Source organism: Pieris napi, chromosome 5 (genome assembly GCF_905475465.1).
Source record: "Pieris napi chromosome 5, ilPieNapi1.2, whole genome shotgun sequence".
NCBI classification, from domain to species: domain Eukaryota; kingdom Metazoa; phylum Arthropoda; class Insecta; order Lepidoptera; family Pieridae; genus Pieris; species Pieris napi.
This window is the reverse complement of record NC_062238.1, coordinates 6,982,764-7,003,835: the sequence shown is the minus strand read 5'-3', so window position 1 is coordinate 7,003,835 and position 21,072 is coordinate 6,982,764. Positions and strand designations below refer to the sequence as shown.

At 32.9% G+C, this 21,072-nt stretch overlaps 2 protein-coding genes across 6 annotated transcripts in view; both read left to right on the top strand.

The window, feature by feature from the left end:
- The first annotated feature begins 596 nt into the window (after positions 1-596).
- LOC125049552 overlaps positions 597-21,072 on the top strand; it is a 68,937-nt gene continuing 48,461 nt past the window's right edge. For 2 of the 3 annotated variants that reach the window (XM_047648919.1, XM_047648917.1), the window contains exon 1: positions 597-735. The gene's annotated coding sequence lies outside the window, so the exon portion shown is untranslated. Of the gene's footprint in view, positions 736-10,843; positions 10,892-21,072 lie in introns of those variants that run through there. The other variant, XM_047648918.1, reaches the window with a different exon arrangement.
- Positions 13,467-17,388, top strand: LOC125049551. Of its 3 annotated transcripts, none has more exons than XM_047648916.1 (3): positions 13,467-13,551; positions 15,840-16,435; positions 16,606-17,388. In XM_047648916.1, exons 2-3 carry the CDS (start codon positions 15,850-15,852, stop codon positions 17,052-17,054), a joined length of 1,035 nt encoding a protein of 344 aa, XP_047504872.1. In that variant the 5' UTR covers positions 13,467-13,551; positions 15,840-15,849; the 3' UTR covers positions 17,055-17,388. The 3 variants fall into 3 exon arrangements, with proteins under 3 accessions (XP_047504872.1, XP_047504870.1, XP_047504871.1); XM_047648914.1 differs by lacking the exon at positions 13,467-13,551 and adding an exon at positions 15,566-15,761; XM_047648915.1 differs by lacking the exon at positions 13,467-13,551 and having other exon boundaries at positions 15,566-16,435.

Sequence of the window (21,072 nt, the reverse complement as noted above, 5' to 3'; positions counted from 1 at the left end):
GTCTAGTGGACAGTTTTTATGTTAGTGACTTTACATTTATATAAAGAAACCACTTATCCGATTTACTGTTACCTAAATAAGTAAAAAATCAAGTACTTGCTAATCATGACACACAATGTAACAATTTTTAATTTGTTTACACAAAAAACATCTCGACGCCTTATCTAAATTAACATCATCTGTTTGACAATTTTTCTTGAATAGCTGTAACAAAAAGCAAATAAAGCACTCAGCGCATGACTATATTGTATAAAGAGCCTTAGACATACATTTTATCGAAAGATATCAAAACTTATAAAGCAAGCTTTAATTAATGATTGCTAATATTGTTTACGCGTGATTAGCGATTATATTCTAGAATATGCACCTCTCATTTCTTATATAAAATGCTCGAAATAGATCGATCAAGATTTCTCTTAAAAAACGGTGAATGGATAAGATATTTATTTTGATATAATGCCTTGTCTAACCAAACATTACAAGGCATCTTATGACCAGAGCTTTAGAGCCTTAAGGGTCCATATGACTGTACTCTACCCTAAAATCTATTTGCGTAGCGAAAGTGCGAGCAACCCCTGTGCACAGTATAAACGCGCGCAATGCACGTTGCGCGTCACTCGCGATTTGAGCGCGTCGACGTGCGCGCGGTCATTGACGATTATCCGTGTCTTGTGTCAGTGAATTTGAATTTAGAAGTGTTTTTTTTCTTCCGGTGCGATCTGCCTCCGAATTTCCGTAAGTGAACTTTGCGTTTTTTGAAATATTTTATAATAAAATAAAACACAAAATCTTGTTAAATATTTAATATATATATTTTTATTTATACCTTATAATGAAGCAAAAAAAATATTATAGAAAAAAGTTGATTAAAGTTGCGAGAATGTTTTTAATTTGTATATTTTAATCATAGTAAACTTTATTACCTTTTGTAAAAAATATTCCCACTATAAAACAAAAATAAAACAACTATGTATCAAAATATTTGCTCCCCGCAAAGGTACAATAAACCAATAAAAATAGATACATTAATTTCAAACTGTACTGGGAGCGTGTTTCAGCGAATCTGCATTTCATTCGAGTTCAAATCACCTTATTTAGCATATCGTAGCGCACCAAGAATTATTACTTCTAGTTAATTATTCTCTGCAGGAACGGAACATATGAACTAAATACTATTAAGCTATCTATTCCGTGGTCGCATTACGATGTAAGTAATGGTTGAAGATTTGTCGCTTTATGAGTAAAAATCCAATGAATGATAAGTTGGTAACACCTTTAACATAAATTCTGTGGTCTTGCTACATCAATAAAACTACGAGGTATCTCTACCTAACAATAAATATAGTTATTAAGCAATAAAACAATGTATTTTCAAATTTATGATAGAACATATTTCCAATGTTCCATTTACGAAAATAATCTAAAACAGTATCGAAATAATGCGATGAAATGCTGCCAGTATTAAAGGTACACAGCCACAGGTACCAAACTTTTAAAATTTGTTCTAATTTTTTATTATTATTACTATGTACGTTAAGAATATCATGGATACTGTATAGAGTTCATTCATTATTCAATTTATTTTCCTTTGATCGACGTTTATGTGTTGCCATTAGCGTCGATTCGTTACGACGACTCATTGAATTCGATACGTGAGAAAATGCAAAATTAAAAATTTCGCATCGACAATCTGTCATACAGATGATGTCGAATAATTTTTGACAGAATCTGGCGATACTTTCACGGAAACGCGCGTAAAACGAATCCATTACCGAAATGGTAACGTGAAACGAATATGTCTAATTCGAATTTTCATTGAATCGATTATTGATTGTCATTTTATCGTTAATATTTTGACGCTTTCGTTTTAATTCGATGATTATGAGTGGCTTAACTCGGACCGTTATAATTGTTTATACAGTTTGAGTGTTTTGGTATCGAAGTATGTACAACGTATATAAATTATGAATGTGTATTAAAAAATTAACTTATACTAAATACACAAATCTAAAAAGATAACTAATCTTGGTAAGGACATTACTTAAAGGCTTAGACGGAACATATTACAGAAAAATAGGGAATTTATAATTTAAAAAAAATCTGGACTTTGCGGGCCATTGAGATTGAGTACTTAACTTACTTTTCAAATTTTGTATGAAATATGGCAAGTCATTAAAAAATCCAAAAAATACCTACATAAAAAATATTTGTCTTCGTTTCCTTGCACTTATTTATTATTATTATTATTTTATTGCTTTGTGATATTTTAGCGAGACTAATCTAAAGTTAATATTTAGGTTAATAAATTATATGTTTGATTTAAATTTAACTATTAACTCTCAAGTGAATTTTGTTCAATAAGATGAACTACATGGCCGTGTGTTTGAATCTTATCAAGTAAAATGTTTTAGTTTTTTTTTAAAGACAATTCACACCAATTGACCTAGTCCCATGCTAAGCTGGTGAAGCTTGTGTTATGGGTACTAGGCAACGGATATACATACATATTATAGATATACCTAAAGACCAAGACCTAAGCACAACACTAAATGCTCAGCCAGGGATCGAACCCGGGACCCATGGATTCGCAGTCAGGGGTACTACCCACTAGACCAATGAGTCGTCAAAGGCATAAAGTTTAGAAGGCATTTTTAACATAGGGTAAGAAAAAATATACCGATGACGCAATATAGCCCATTCAAAAACACTATTCGCTAATAAAAAAAAAGAATATTGTTTTTATGTCTCGCAGACATTTCCGCAATACTCTGCAGTCTGCACTAATTTCTATGTATGCCTCAGGATCATCTGTAACGGTGATATTTTATCACTAGTCCGTGCAAAACCGTATCACGAAGCGAGTAATGGGTCCTGCCATTATTAAATTCTATTTCTATTTGTGGAAATTGCCAGTGATAAATACATTTTATGCGACAAGCGTAATCGAGCGATTTTCATACTTTAGGAATATTCAATATATAAAACTTCTTTATACAGACTAGAGTAGTTGACTGTTTCTTTGACATTTGACAGAAGATTTTTTAAGATTTTTTTTGGCATTGAGATGGACAGGATTATCTCTAGGATGTTTTTCGTAATGAATATGGGCTATATTACACCAGTCACTAAATGGATTTTAGTTTCACGCTTAAGACGTTTGAGACCTGATAAAATCATCTTAAAAAAATCTTCACAATCTATATTCCCGGGATTTGAGCGCACAGCTATTTTTTGAATAAACCGTAAGGTTATAAACGCAGTTTGTCTACCACGATGAAATTATTGATCTTTCAGATTTCAAATAAAATATCCGATATTTGCATTCTTTCGATCGTTTTAGTAATTTTTTGGTGCAGAACGGCGAGACGTTATTCAATTATGACCCCAACTGCATTCTAATAAGATTGTTGAGGTATACAATAACTTGAAAGTTGCTTAGTGCAACGTGATTGAATCTAAAACCCATCGCATTAAGTTATGACTAACTCTCTATTTGAAAATTAAATTGTATCTGTTTTATTAAAGTCTTTGAACACTTGTAAATTTTTACGATTAAACTAACTTATGTGTTATAAAAACCAAATATAATTTTAATTATATTAGATACAGGTAACACTTACAAGTTTCATCCTGGCAATGTCATAGACAGACAAAGTATAATGGAAACGTAAAAACGTCTGGCAAAAAACTGTATAGGTATTCTTTACTTGTTTTTCCTTTAATTTAACGCTAAGCTATATTGGTTCCCGTCTGATACGCAAATTCCCTGCATTTTTACGTTTTTACGTAAATTTAAAGTAAGTATTGTTAACTTTACAAAAACAACAACAATTATTTATGTTCTCCCATATAACATTTGAAACAAACAATACTATTACAATTAAGAAGGTATTGGGAGACTGGTTTCCAAGCCAGTAAGAACCTATGATATGGATAACGAGGCTTCCATTCCACAGCAAAGTCATACTGAGTCATAACAAAAAGTACATATATGAGTATGCAAACAAAATTTAAAGTTTCTAATAAAGAAAAAAAAAAACAATCAAAACACAGAGATTACTACAGAAATAACGTTGCATGGGTTTATGTGAGTGTGTGTGTGTGTGAGTTTTATATATAATTTAACATTTCTGAGTTGGAAATTATGAAGAGTTCATAAAAAACATCCAAAAAGTCCAAGCCAAGTCTTATATTGAGCACAACATTATTTAATTTCCTTACCCCGAGTTACATTTTCTCCCAAATTAATTATCAAGATAAGTCAGTATCCGGAAGCAGTTGTAATAAGTTTTAAGACCTCGCATAAATAATTTTACAGCTAGTAATCACAATATCGTTAGATAAAACATAACATATATAAAACTGGCAGTATTTGCGTAGAAATCGTTATAAGAACATCTGTCTATATGTTTCCTAACGACCCAATTAAATAAGTTTTATGACCCTGCATCAATTCTCAGTGAGGTATGCAATACTCATGATGTTTTTACGTTTATTATTAATTTACTTATAGGTAAGTAGTTAAGTGGCGTTGTGGGCCCGATAGAATGCGAGAGCGACCCTGGAGCCTACGTAATGCGGATTTGTTGGAACTACTCGAGGTGGTTTTAGACATAGACATAGACATAACATTTATTACAAACGAAAACACACACACATAAACACACAAAATAACAATACTTAAAGAAAAAATAACATAAGACATAAAAATTAAAATTAAAAATTCCCTTTTGCCATTCGGTTCGCTTCCAGTGTGCAATGGGTGTGTACTGTGGTTGTAATTGGCCCTGGCTCAGCATTATGCTGAGGAGCAAAAAGTTCAAAGTGGGTATTGCTCACCCAGTCTCTGAATAGCAGGAGTGTATGGATCGAGCCCCACACACACACCTGCAGCTTTCGGGGCCAGAGATTGCGCAAATGTGTCTCCACCTCGGTACCTCTTGTGCTGCTACACATGTCGCCCTTGTGTTTAACATAAATATGTCAAACCTAATACGTTTTTGACATGCGGCAATCATATTTAACGTTTGTAATATGTATGTTGTTGGATCTAAGTCTTGACTCTCCAACACTAAAATATACAGTGTCGTATTCCCTATTGGACGAGATTTGAACACACTTCAGGGTTTCGAATCACGTTTAACCACTAATTTAACACGGCTGAAAGATTATGACCAAAAAAGTGATAAGTGAAATCGAAAACATAATATGAATCTACAATCAAAACACTCTCACTAGATTAATATATCAAAAATATCATTAGTACGTTTCAAGAGATTACTTCCGGCGTCGTTACCATATTAAGAAACCACGGTGTGCAAAAACTAAACTCAAAGGAAAGTTAAACATGATCCAACATAAACCCGAATTATGTCCACACGCAATACAAAAACACGCTTTTTCCGGTATGGTACTAATAATCATAGCAGCTTCAATTACATGTATCACTTTCGCTGGATTTATGACTTATGACATTGATTAGGAAGATCTTTATTAACTTTAAGTGCGTGTAATTTGATTACTACCGATTTGTTAACAGACTGAAAATACAGACTCACAATTTGTGTAAGTTTCCTTACTTTAGATACACTATAATGAGCAGTGTTTGCTTAGAAGCTTCAATGTACTCTCTTCCCTGGAGTCGCAGGTTCGATCCCTGGCTGTGCACCGTGAAGAAAACCGGCATGCTTTAGACCCAAAAAGTCGACGGCACAGGTTGATCACCTATTAGAAATAAGCACGCAACAGATACAGAAATCTAAGGGCCAGACCTAAAAATAAGGTTGTAGCGCCATTGGTATATAGATACATTTAAAACCAACATACATTGAGGAAAATACCATAAACATAATTCTTAGGAATGATTAAAAATAAATGACATATGCGTAACATGCTGACATAATTGAAATCGTATTTTCTCTAGCTACGTATTTTTCTGCTTTATGTATTAATCTACAATTGATTTATATACTTATTGTATACCATTTTGCTTTATTAGAATCTTAATTTACCGGTAAAGTATGTATATAATAATTTAATGATTATTTTAGGCCGCAAATAAGCTACTATTTCAAATTAACGAACATTTCAAATATACAAAAATATTGTTTGACAAGACATTATGTTGGATTATCAATGTTTGGAGTCTATCGGCCGAAGTGTATTTTGTTAAAAAGAAGAATGAAAAGAACGAATGCTAGGTATATGAAATAAATATGTAAGAAATATAACCTTTGAGACGAGGTGTTGCATAATTATGTTCTCAATTAAGTACAACAAAGGTGGTGAAAGTATTTGCATTGCGAATGGTATTTATCGCCTAATTACACTTGCGAAAATTAATGCGGCACGGTGACTCTCTCCCATGTGGTTACCCACAGATGACTGTGTAATTGGCTGAACTTTGCTTTCATTTTTATGCAATATTAGAAGAAACTTTTAATGTTTGCCCATCGTCCGTTTTGATGATACAAAAGTTAGTAATCGTTCATACTTTTTTGAATATAATGCTGACATGATGTTTTTTATGGTTAGAAGCCCGTCATGAACTGAATACGCCTAAACGCTTGCTTTCTTTAACAATGCTTAAAGAAAGTCTAACCAATAATCTTATTAATAGGTTTTCCAAACATTTTCTATTCGTATTATAAATACCTTTTAAAATTGTTACAATTGTCTTTAATTACATATAATATAGTAAATCGCCTTCTTATTTCTCTGAAGCCGATGAGGAAACTAATATGGTCGGTAAAATACGTAGAGCAGTGTTGGCCTATTGGCTTCAGCGTGCGACTCTCATACCTGAGGTCGTAGGTTCGATCCCCGGCTGTGCACCAAAGGAGTTTCTTTCTATGTGCGCATTTAACATTTGCTCAAACGGTGAAGGAAAACATCGTGACGAAACCGACTTGTCTAAGACCCAAAAAGTCGAGGGCGAGTGTCCGGCACTGGAGGCTGATATCCTACTTACCTATAAGATTTAAAAATGATCATGGAACAGATTCAGAAATCTGAGGCCAAGACCTAAAGAGTTTGTAGCGCCGCTGAGCCTTTTACATATGTATATACTGAATATTATAATATTATAGTTGTTGTATTTCTAAAGAACATATAAAGATATACCAACGATATAATAGACAATAGAGATTACTACAGATAACTTAATTTCACACAAAAGCGTATGAATCATAATAAAAAATTAAGAATTCGTCATCATTTCCGTAAACAAAAGCCATTTAAAACTTATTTTCAGTATTAAATATTATTATATTTAAAATTTTATTAAATTATGGTCTTCAAGCGATAAGAAAAATACAGAGTTTTAACGCTTAATTAAATTGTGCATAAAAAATTACAACAGAATTAAAGTATGGCTCATCATATTGTTAGTTTTTAATTATGACAATTATTTTGCGAGAGTCTTTGTTCGTTCATAATAAGATATCAGACGATTATCTTAAGACAAATCTTGAGATAAAATAATAAAAGTGCTACTGTACGGTCGATGACGCCGGCTCCTCAGCAATTATGTGTTTATAAAGAACACAATTGACTATAAAAATATTTAATAAGCATTAATTTAAAGCTAAAGATTTTTAAGGAAATTTTATCTTTTCTAACTTTAGGATGTTATAAAGTATGCTTCTTTAGTAACTCAAATGTACTGAGCATATCGAATCATTTAATAAACTGTGCTAAAGTATTAGTATAACTCTTGTTTCTATACCAAGTCGTCGTCATTATGTCTTCAATTTGTCTTTAAAAGTCAAATGCGATTTCAATAACATCAGCTTGTAGTATAAACCTCTTGTTTATATCATAACCGGACCGGTTAAAAAGTACAGAAATAAGAGGCGGACTTATTGCTGTTTGATGTATTGTATTTTAAATGCTATAGTAGTTATTAATTATAAAGCATTCTGTTTGCCTAATGATTAATTAATTAAGGTCAATTAGTAGAAGATTTCATTGTAATGCCCGTTGGCACGCTTCTTTAACTATATAAAAGAACTACGATACCCGGCCACGCGTTGCTGAGGCTAAGGTTTTGGTTTTTTATATTACATAGTAGTAAACTATTCAAGGGAAACGGTAGGAGAACACCAGTCATGGGGTTCTTGGTTTTTTGGTGGCTATGCCATTAAATTGTAGCTTAGTACTTTCAACACAGGTCCATCTGTTAGACTTGTGACTGTCAAATAATAAACAAATAATTTGCAATTAAATAATATTCCGGGTATAAATTGAGATGTAAGCTGTCCTATCTTTTAAGTTAAATCAAACTGCACACGGTGTGCAAATTTGACTGAAATCGGTTGAGTTGTAGTACAAACAACGTGACGAGTAATTTATATATAATATTCAGATAAATGCCTTTTTCAATGTTAACATTTGACTTCACACAACATTTGGGGTGTGACAACATACGTATAAGCAATATAACGTATAAGGTTTCTTAAAGCTTTGTTTAAAAGATTAATGAATAATTTACTTGATACATTCTAAATCCATCCAGAGTGAATGAACACTAATAGTATCTATTTTCTGCGGATAAAAACACAAAACAGGCTTAGCGCACCTGCTCTGCCATCTACGGCGGGTTGAAATCAACATCATCCTAACGATTGGTTTTGCGATGGATTTTTTCTACACGTAAAAGTGAAAAGACGACATTTCCTGACTAAGCGTGGATAGAATAAACATTTATTTATGCTAGAGTTGGTTAAGTTAGATAGACGTTTTAATAATTCTGGGATTTTAAGATACTGTCTAATTATTTAAATACATTTTATCGTGTAATTATAACTCTTATCTTTATAAGCGGATATTCTGTTAACTTAATATTAAGTATTGCACTCTTTTTTGATATCCGAGGAGGAAATGTCTTCGCGCATACCTTCGAAAGTAGCAGGGTATGTGGGACCTACACCAGCCTGTGCTATCCAGAGATTACGTTCTTATAATCCACCAAACCACCTCAGATAGTGCCAGGCCGAGTTAGATAGGATCTCGCATTACCGGGGTCTAAACAGAAGTTTTTGTTCCCAGTTTTGACGTAGATCTCTTAAAACCCATAGCGTCGGAGTTGTATTTCGTTATCGCGTACAAACTCCATGTTCACTACGGAATTACTATTAAGTGTTATAGAGTGCCGGCGTAGTTAGCTTGAAGAAAAGATTTGCGCGCGATGCTGGACTGTGAATAAATTATTACTATAATTTTTTCTTCCGGTACGATAATTCTATCACAGCGTATCATAATATCGCTAAGAGTCATCAATTTTCTCAGGGATTATGGAGAGCGTGGGATCGTCCTTAACTCCAGGGAATCAGTTTAATACAATTGTATTATCAAGCTTTGAGGTTTACGACACCGAAAAATCGTATGAATAACAATTGTTTTCATATGCAAAGATGTCGTGACGGGACATCGATAGAAACAAATTATAAGGACGTTAAAAATCAATAAAAAAGGTCAAAATTTCGATAAAAAAAGGTCTATCTTCAGTTTATTTTTTTAACATTAGGCCCCTAATAGCCTATCAGGCAGATCTATGGCCGAAAAGCATAAGGGGAGTTTCAACTCCTCTTTAATAAAAAGGGACTTTAATTGCTTAAACTAGATCTGATAGGCTTGGCGTCTCCCAAATACTCCAGAAATATCCTAATAATATTTATGGGCGAGTTGGAGCCCACTGGCCGGCGTGACCCGCGTCACCTCTTGTCCTATTAATATCTGTCAAATTTGACTATTCTATGGCAGAATTTTTCCACCTCCGATTTATGCTCGATATATTGTCGAATAGCCCATCCCGGGATACCACCGTTTGTCTTCAGTATCTTACGTATGAGGTGCATAGTTGAATAACATAATAAAAATAAATACTAAACATATACAACAACAATAAATAAAATCAAAACTAAACAATACATTACTAATAGTAAACTTTGTAAATCGCCTTCCGTTACAAATATATTTGGTAAGGAAATTGTAATTAGTAGCGTGTGTAGAAGTAATTGACACATTGTAATGGAACTAGATGGCATGCGAATACTTTCCACGACTGTTACTCGATGGCGTGCTCGTTGACAAAAACACGAATGTTTTTGAAGGTCATATTGAGATAAACGTTTTCTTTATAAAACAGGGCCTAAACGCTCACCTAAGTTATGTGATAAGTGCATATAAATACTTACAATGGCAGGAGTCTCGCGAGTACGTTGCCGGCTTTATAAGAATTTTAAGGTTTTTAAACCTTTTGAAGTACAAGTGCTGTAGCGATATTCATAAAAAAACGTTTATTATAAAACCATTAGTAGAACACTTTAGGAAACACTGTTAAACGTTTATTAAGTTAGTTATGTAAGTGAAATATTGAGTTTTATCATTTTAAATAATAACAATATTTTAATTTTTTTTCTACCTTCTATATTATTAGTATTTTCTCGTTGGTTTAAGCATATGTACTAAACTCATAAATAAAATTATAATCTATTTTAAATAATAAAATATATTGTTTGTTTAGGGAAAGAAATCTACAGATATCTTTGTTGAAAATTGAATGCTACCTTATTTTTGGTATAGGACATTTTTATTCTAATTAATTTTTGTTTCCATCCGGATAATTTATTACCTTTATATAATTAAATTACTTTAAAAAATACGATTTTGTACGGTTACGGTACAATTACAAGACAATATAGTATGACGTGTGCGTTATAATAGAATCGCAGTTGTTCAAACTATTCGATCGTTATTTTATTGCTGAATTGAAACAAGCTGGCCGTGTGAACTTAAAATTTAAATATCCGTAACGTGCGCGTGATGCGTTTTATAAAACACCTAACTGTCTCACACGTCTGATGTGTGGTCCAAATTACGACGGGCTTCGGTAAGTATTAAAATGGTCAAACGGAAATAAAGAAAAAATAAATAATCTATATATATAAAAATGAAACCCGTTTTCCGTTGGCACGACATAACGGCTTGACCGATTTGGCCAATTATTTTTTTATAATATTCTTTGAAGTACGAGGATGGTTCTTACGGAGAGAAAAATTTAAAAAAATTAGTGAAAAAGTCTAAAAACAACACTTTTCTATATTCCCATACAAAATATTCGTAATAATATTTAATGGCAATTTGAACTTTAATACCATATCATAAAGTTCAAGTGTTAGTGGAGGGGTTCCGGGAAGGTAAATTTTTATTTTTTGTCATAATGTATATGTTGTATTATCAACTTTCTTTTTTTTTCTAGCTAGACCGGTGTTCCGAATAGCAGAATAAGTATTTAAAAAAATAAAGAATCGACTGTTAGGCGGTACGATGTTCGCCAGGCCAGCTAGTAGTTTAAAAAAACTAGAACACACGCTTTATATAGAAAAATAAACTAAAAAACAGAAAATAAATTTTAATAAATATTAATTAAGAACAATGTAAATAATTCCTAGGTTGCTCGATAAACGAAAAATATGGCACATAGCGCCCCACGCTTTTTCACAATAATACCAGTATTTTTTGTTCATTACCATTTTCAGCCTAAATTAGGAATTATTTACATTATTCTTAATTAATATTTATTAAAATTTATTTTCTGTTTTTTAGTTTAGTTTTCTATATAAAGCGTGTGTTCTAGTTTTTTTAAACTATTATTTATTTTTTAATTTTTAGTTAATTTTTTTCATTTTTTTTTCGGATTATTGCATTGTCATCGATCTTTGACAGGCGCGCAAAGTTTGAATTAAATCTGTCCGTTGAAAGTGGGTCAAAATCGAGTCCGAAGGAGTCGGTTACATACATACATACAGGTGAAGCTAATATATAAAGCGTGTAAAAATAATGAACCAACTAGTTGAACATAGAACGTCGTTTGAACAATTGTATGTGAAATTGAATAACGAAAAGATAATAAAAAAATCTTTGGTAAGTTACGTAATATAATTATTGTCAATATTAATTTGGTTACGAGATAAGTTCATTTTATTGTTCATCACTAGTTGGAATAAAAACTCTATTGTGTCGAAAGTGCTTTTGATAGTTTCGTCATGGTAATTTAAAAAAAAAATCATTTTGTACGATTGCAAAAACTCCGGATTTTTTCGTGAGTGACCCCGATACGATATATAAGGTTTGAAAAAAACTCAGCATTTTATTTAAAGCTTTAAATAAAATGCTGTATAGTTCCGATTTTTTTCAAATACCATTGTTTTTTTTAAATATTTATAGTTTAATAACGGTGAATTACAATAGAAATATAATATACAATATACATATCATGTAGGTGAAGAAAATCAAGAGGGATATAATCTGAACCTTTTTTGTAATACCGTTCCCGATATCAAGTTTCTAGTTTTTGCACTTACGTCTCTATGCACTGTCCTTGCTAATTAGCTCACTTACAAAGTAATCTCCATACTTGTGGAATGTTATCAACCTCAAGATTATCATGTTGGAAACGATGAACTGATTGCTATTCTGTTATGATATGCGATAATGTTACAGATTTCTTTTTGTAATGAGATAGGGGGGCAAACGAGCCTACGGGATAGCCATAAAAGGCACCACAGCCGATAGCCACCTATTTTAGCCACCGATAGCTTACTCCGTTGCCGGCCAAAGGAGTAAGCTCTCTCTTTAAATAATACGAGTTCGTATCTGCCAGGGGACCACCAAGCCCTTCACCGGGAAGCGTTCCACAGTTCGCTAGTTCCCAAAAGAAATGCCTAGTATGAACCGTGAGACTTTTAGCCGTTACGGTGGTACGGAAGAAGTCTGGAGTTATTACAGCTCGTACGGTGATGAACGATTGCATTTGTTTCTGGTAATGTAGTATGAACTTTTTTCGCCTGTGTTTTGTTTTTTAGTTTTCGTGAACAATTAATTACAATGGCTTTGAGTTGTAGTAACTTGGACCACACAATGATGAATTAACAAAACACAGATTTTATAATTAACGACGCGTAGAGCGAAGACAGGGCGGAACAGTTGTAATACTAGTGAAAACATTAATTACATTTATCTTTATGTTCGTATGTGTGAACTCAATGTGTAAGCGAGTGAAACCGTAGTACGTGGCTAGTGTTACGGTATCTCGGTTTATATCAAGTTCGATAAAATCACAAAAGAAAAGTCGTAACTTCGTTTTGACAGAATTAGGTTAAATAACGTTTGCATTTTATTATAACCATTTCCATGAGAAACATAATTACCTTAATTGTTAATGAAAATTATGCTTAACCGAAATTTTTAATAATTTAATGATATGTTATTTTAATACTCTTAAAATATGGAGCTAAGCAAAGATTATTATCACAACACTTATTTTAGTTTCGCAATAAGTTGGTAAATAGATAGATCGAGTATATAGTCTTTCACAATTTACCATAGAGATTTATTTATTTATTTACCCAATTATATTTATTTTTAATTTCCCCTATATTCGAATAACATACGGCTGGCTGTTGGGTTGGGTGTTAAACACCACCTCACGTTTTTGACGATACTAATTATCTAGGAGTGTCCGGGGGACCTTCATTGGAACACCTCCAAGTGAGTTTTGCTCCGGAAACGCGTCTTAATATTTTTATAAAAAATTTAAAGTTTTGTGTAATGTATTAAAATTTGTAAACAATCCGCCATTTTCTACTTTTCTATTGGTTATAAGTGATGTGACGTTCACTTAAAAAAATCGTGTTTTTAATTTATCGATTGTTAATAATCGTTTTATTTATTTATCGATTATTTCCTCATTTTTGAAATTTAAAGTTATAGAATAATCAACATTGAAATTAACCTAATTTCGTGTTGATAGATTATAGTGTTCTGAAATTTTTTGAAATTATCGATACCTACTCGTCTGTATTTTCTAATTAGTACTTGTATTTCATTGTTTGCAACTTTCTATATTATTTAATTTTTACTAGAATAAAGTGTTTACTTTAATATCCAAAAAGTACCCAAAACCGAATCAGAGCACCCCACTATCCACGTGGTCTTGTCTGTCTTACCCCTAGAGTGTATATAAATAATCGGAGGCGCGGAGGAAGAGCAGCCCCCACCCGCTGTAACAAAGCACAGGCATTATGAAAGCTGTAGCGGCTGAGGCTGGTCGCCGAAGGCGACCAAAAAGCCGAGGTTGCGGAGGCTTGAATAAAATGCCTGTGCTTTGGTACGCAAGGGTGGAGGGGCTGCATTTCCCGTAGCGCCGGAGCTGTCCACAAAAAAATTTTTATTTAGATTGGTTAGGTTAGAGTTAGTATATGAATATTTGGTCGCCGAAGGCGACCAGGACGCCGAGAAGCCGAGGCTTGAATAAACAATTACTATTTAGATCGGAGCTGTCCACAAAAACAAATATTATTTAGATTGGTTAGGTTAGAGTTAGTATATGAATATTTGGTCGCCGAAGGCGACCAGGACGCCGAGAAGCCGAGGCTTGAATAAACAATTACTATTTAGATCGGAGCTGTCCACAAAAACAAATATTATTTAGATTGGTTAGGTTAGAGTTAGTATATGAATATTTGGTCGCCGAAGGCGACCAGGACGCCGAGAAGCCGAGGCTTGAATAAACAATTACTATTTAGATCGGAGCTGTCCACAAAAACAAATATTATTTAGATTGGTTAGGTTAGAGTTAGTATATGAATATTTGGTCGCCGAAGGCGACCAGGACGCCGAGAAGCCGAGGCTTGAATAAACAATTACTATTTAGATCGGAGCTGTCCACAAAAACAAATATTATTTAGATTGGTTAGGTTAGAGTTAGTATATGAATATTTGGTCGCCGAAGGCGACCAGGACGCCGAGAAGCCGAGGCTTGAATAAACAATTACTATTTAGATCGGAGCTGTCCACAAAAACAAATATTATTTAGATTGGTTAGGTTAGAGTTAGTATATGAATATTTGGTCGCCGAAGGCGACCAGGACGCCGAGAAGCCGAGGCTTGAATAAACAATTACTATTTAGATCGGAGCTGTCCACAAAAACAAATATTATTTAGATTGGTTAGGTTAGAGTTAGTATATGAATATTTGGTCGCCGAAGGCGACCAGGACGCCGAGAAGCCGAGGCTTGAATAAACAATTACTATTTAGATCGGAGCTGTCCACAAAAACAAATATTATTTAGATTGGTTAGGTTAGAGTTAGTATATGAATATTTGGTCGCCGAAGGCGACCAGGACGCCGAGAAGCCGAGGCTTGAATAAACAATTACTATTTAGATCGGAGCTGTCCACAAAAACAAATATTATTTAGATTGGTTAGGTTAGAGTTAGTATATGAATATTTGGTCGCCGAAGGCGACCAGGACGCCGAGAAGCCGAGGCTTGAATAAACAATTACTATTTAGATCGGAGCTGTCCACAAAAACAAATATTATTTAGATTGGTTAGGTTAGAGTTAGTATATGAATATTTGGTCGCCGAAGGCGACCAGGACGCCGAGAAGCCGAGGCTTGAATAAACAATTACTATTTAGATCGGAGCTGTCCACAAAAACAAATATTATTTAGATTGGTTAGGTTAGAGTTAGTATATGAATATTTGGTCGCCGAATTTTCAATTATTTGTAATATTAAAATCGAATACAAAAATCGATTTTCACTTTTAAAAAAATCGATTATTTTTCACATCCCTATTAATTTTATAAACTTAATCGGCCATTTTGAATGTGGTTTATGCTAGACTAGCGGTAATTAGTTTTACAGTGCAAAGTTTACTTTATAAATCCGTTTCTTTTTTATTTTCACGTGAAAGTGCGTTATTTTATTTGCATTTTTTGAAACTTGGCTTTACATACATAATCAACACTGATTTCTCGCGATCATTTTCAGATTTATAGTGATGGCGTCTACAAGTTCTACTCGTGAAAATGATTTTGAGGACGATGGGTCCGTTGTGAATCGTGACTTGAATAGTGAGGAAGTGGTCTCATTGTGGAATCTGATTAGATTATATAAAAAATTAGGTACCAATGAGCAGTGTGTGGCATTCGCTGAAGAAAATGGTTTAGTGCATTCTCAAAAGCAATGTAGTACACATCGTAAACCCATGAAAATTGCTAAATCGACGAATAAAACATTTGGTTCATGGTGTTGCACGAAAGGAAATTGCAGATCAAAAACTAAAGTTCCTAGAAATAAAGGAACATTTTTCGAAAATATTAAAATAGAATTAGTTCATGTTTTCTATTTATTATATGCGTTTTCGCAAAATTTTAGCTATCTTACAACCATGCGTGAAGATCCATATAAAGATGATAGACTTAAATCCTTAAGCCGAGTTACTATATGTGATTGGTATAGTTATTGTAGGGAAACTATAGTTATATATCAAATGGATAAAACTCAAGCGGTAGGAAAGATTGGTGGCCCAGGGAAGATAGTCCAGATTGATGAATCTAAATTTGGGAAAAGAAAATATAATCGAGGTAATTATTTTATAGCACTATTAATTAATATTTACTATATGTGTTATTAGTCTGTTTTACTCCTAGAGTGTAATTTAAAAACCAGAGCTGTCCAATAACCCTATTATTATCACATCTACAAAATTTATTTAACTCATTAAGCTTATTAACTAATTCTTTAATTGTTGTAGGACGACATATTGAGGGCCATTGGGTCCTTGGTATGATCGAAGACAAATCTGAAGACCTAAGATTGGAAGTGTGCCCAAATAATATTCGATCAGCTGATATATTACTTCCTCTCATTCAAAAACATGTTGAAGTTGGTACTATCATTCATACTGACTTCTGGAAAGCATACGATTGTCTGGCAGACCATGGGTACATACATCAAAAAGTGAATCATTCAGACCCTGAAAACCCGTTTGTGGCTGAAGATGGAACCCATACGCAAAGGATTGAGTCACAGTGGAGGGCAGTAAAAAGATTTTTTAAAAAGGATAATTATAATAACACTGAAAATTTTTCAGATCATGTCTATGAATATTTGTGGCGGCGAAACAATATAAAACATAAAAAAGACCCATTTTTGGAGCTAATTAAAGCTGTCAAATATGTCTATAAATTAAACACTGACTGACCGATTTTTTATTTTGCTATATTGCTTATTTTGCTTTTGTTTACTGCTCTTCACGTGCTATGGCTATGTATTGGGCCCTGGTGGTTTTAGTGGGTATGGGGACCATCGCATTTTACGACCTTGATCCCCACACTCCCCGCGCCAATCACACTTGCCCAGGCGCGGGGGCCCGTAATCGGGTTTCCCCAGGTGAAAAAAAAAAAAAAAAAAAAACGCGTTTTTTTGACGCGTTTCCGGAGCAAAACTCACTTGCAGGTGTTCCAATGAAGGTCCTCCGAGACTCCTAAATAATTAGTAGCGTCAAAAAAGTGCGATGGTATTTAAAACCGTTACCGTAAATAATTTGTTTACTATTACATTTTTTTTTTAATTTTCGCCCATGGCGCAGGCTATAGTCTTTCAACAATACCGCCTAGTCTTTCGTAGAGTTGTTCACTATTACGTTCTTAGTGGTAACAAAAACTAAAATATCTATTGCCGATTTCATTTAACAAGAGATGAATGTGTCCTGAATATAAAAGATCTAAAGTTTATTCTTCACATGTTAGACGATGTAGGTGTCTAGGTCACTGATAGAAATGCGATCACAAACAGTTTATTGTCCGTTTAATATACTAATGGAACCAATCTATTCTCTCGAAGACAAAAACTTTTGTGTGTTACAAATCTCAGTCACAATTAAATAGGTTAAAGAGCTATATTAGTGCCGAAGCATTTTAAGAGCTGGTGTTAAATAAAAAAAGTGCGTGCGTACAGAGTAGGTACATGTCAGAAGTGAAACTTCATTGGCAAACTATTTTTTAAGTCTTGCACTTATTTAAAATCTAAAGCTTTAGATTTCCGAGACTTAGAGGGAGGGAAAAAAGAACATATGTTAGGAATTTAATTGTCATTAAAATATTAAGTGTCGAAAATTAGTAGAAATTATAAATTCTTCAAAAATAGAAACACGTGGCATTTTAATTTACAATTCGTCATTTGAGATTTCTATAAATTATTTTGCATAAAATAAAAAATATATGTATTTTTTTTAAATAGTATTTCTGTAAGGCGATTCGCCCTTCTAACTCTCTCAATCGGCTTCAATCGCTCTCTCCTTTTTTTTCGACAAAAACGCTGCACATCTTCCATCTCATTTTACCCTCATGCGCCTAAAGAAGTTTCACTCTCACTTTTTAGGTCTAGGCCTCAGATTTATGTTTCATGATAATTTGTCAATCGAATGGACAAGTAGGTGATAAACCTCCTGTGCCTGACACACGCCCTCGACTTTTTTGGGTCTTCGCCGGTTTCCTCACGATGTTTTCCTTTACCGTTCGAGCGTATAATAAATGCGCACATAAAACAAAGTCCATTGGTGCCCGGACTCGAAACCAGGACCTCAGTAATGAGAGTCGCACGCTGAAGCCACTAGGCCAACAGCTGGTGTTATTTGTTAATTCCTTATTTGATTTACAAAATGATCCTCTTTCCATTTAAGAAAATAATATAAATGAGACAGTCGTAAATATATTTCTATTCCATACAAAGATTTGCATAACTGGAGTGTATTAATGTCTACATTTTCCTTGTCTTGCAATGAAGTATCCGTTAACGTGTTGTGACGTTTTCAAATTTCACAGTCAATTTCTGTCCACTTTTCAATTATGATAATCGTTACAAGAAATTTCTCCACAACAAATTCAATTTATTTTAAATGCATCTGATAACAAAATCATCTCACCTCTACCATTATATTGTATAGTACCATAAAATTCAAATTAAAACATTAAATAAGCGATGAAAATTCAAGGATTTACAAGCATTAAACAAATAATAAACACGTGTAGTTCATTACTATAGATTCTTTATTACCGATTTTCATATTTAAATATTCTACGGTCAACAAATTAAGTTATGAACAGATAAGCACTGCTAAAAATTGCAATTGCAATTGCAATTGTTTAATCAGTTGCCGTCTAAGGTTCGTAACATTAGCGTGATTAATCAGTTCAAAAGGGCATTAAAGATACACAGCTGATGGCGACATGTATCTCGTTCGTATATAATATTAAATTTCTCATGTAAATAAATCAATGTTTGTAATGAGAAATAAAGTTCTTTAAAAATGATAACTTTTTAATAACATTTAAACTCGGCTAAGTTTTCTGAAAACTGATACGTATTAATTATTTCTTAAGTTTCTCGTTAACTATTAGATAATTATTGTGAAAGTGCCTGAAAATCTAGATTAAAAATTACAGTTAATAAGTTTGTAATAGAATCTAAGCGTGAAGTAAAATATAAGAGTTTGTTGAACTATAATATTCATGGAGAAATTGGCAATTTGTTCGAGTGAGCACTGCACCATGGCTAAACGGTTTGTTACTGCTTTTGTTCTTTAGCTACGAGACGTGACTATCCTAGACATATATTTGCATAATTATATATCTCAGTGCTAAGAATAAACATTTTTTAACGCCACTTTAATTTTACACGTATAACATCTGACAATCCACCGTTTTACATAGCTTTTTAACTGTAAATTAAATAATTGTAACCATTTTATTAAGTATCTAGTCCCATGCTAAGCTGGCGAAGCTTGTGTTATGGGTACTAGGCAACGGATATACATACATATTATAGATAGATAGACATATAAATACATATTTAAACACCCAAGACCTAAGCACAACACCAAATGCTCATCACATCGATGTTCGTCTCAGCCGGGGATCGAACCCGGGACCCATGGATTCGCAGTCAGGAGTACTAACCACTAGACCAATGAGTCGTCAAATATTATAAGTTTCGACTTTATTCTATGGATGTAATTTCTAATACATATTAGTAATATTTTAAGTATATTTCTTTCCATTACAGTATTTTTTTAATTCCTATAACTTGTTTAAACGCTGTAAGTAAAGTAATTCTAAAGTATAATCAATGGTTATTACGTAGGTTTAAATATAAAATTAAAATTCATATAATTCTCGACGTTGTTAACGATGTCCTTCCTGTCATTAATTCTTCTAGCCAAGTGCAGTTAAAACAAAAGAAGGTTTTGTACGATTCTATGATGTCATTTGTTTATTCTTTTTTTACTAATTATAATAAAACGGTCTAACCGCGACAATATGACTGAGTATTAACCCTTATACCAAAAATAGGGGAAGTAATTTTAGTTGAATTAAGTTTTGTTGTAGGTACAAGAATTATGATACGAGTATGATAATTTTCAAATCCTTGAATATACAATAACATTTGAGATTTGACTAATTTCGTGAGAACTTTACGGCTGATAAATAGAATCAATTGATGCCAATTATAAGACTTTAGTACGTCCGTTACATAATCTTATAGCTCATTAAAATTCTAAAGCCTATGCTTATATGGGGATTAAACTGTCGGGATAGCCTCCTGTTTCCCAAGGGAGCCTTTGTAGACTTAATGAGACTGTAATTACCCTATTCGATATTGACAATTGTCAATGTTTTCGTGACAAATGACAGTGCGATGACGTTTGTTGACATTGTCTTTGTATCTTAGGGTTTTTGTTTCTTTTTAATTGTATTATCTGCAATAAGTAAACAATGAAATTAGTAAAAGATTAATTGTATGATTAAATATTTATTTTAAATTATATTTATATTAAATTAAAATTCCGACACTTTTCTAAACTTTTCACACGGGCTTCATTATAGATAAAAATAAATAATATTGCATTATTAAATGGTTAGTGTGTGTTATATTTAAAATAATCTTAAAGAATATGCAAGGACGTTGTTTAAACAATATTATTTGTAAATTACATAAGCAAAAGAAAGTTTTACAAGCAAATTTATTTGTAGAATTTATAATATTCAGTTGATTGTCTGTAAAATTGTTAAGTTGTACATTTTCGCTTCAACAATGTCACAAAGTACCACTTAATTACGTGAAGAAAGTGAATTTAAAGTTCAAGAAGATAATTATTTAAGCATTAATATTATTCAATTATTTTATTGAATGTGTGTTATTGTTAAATTTTATTTAGATT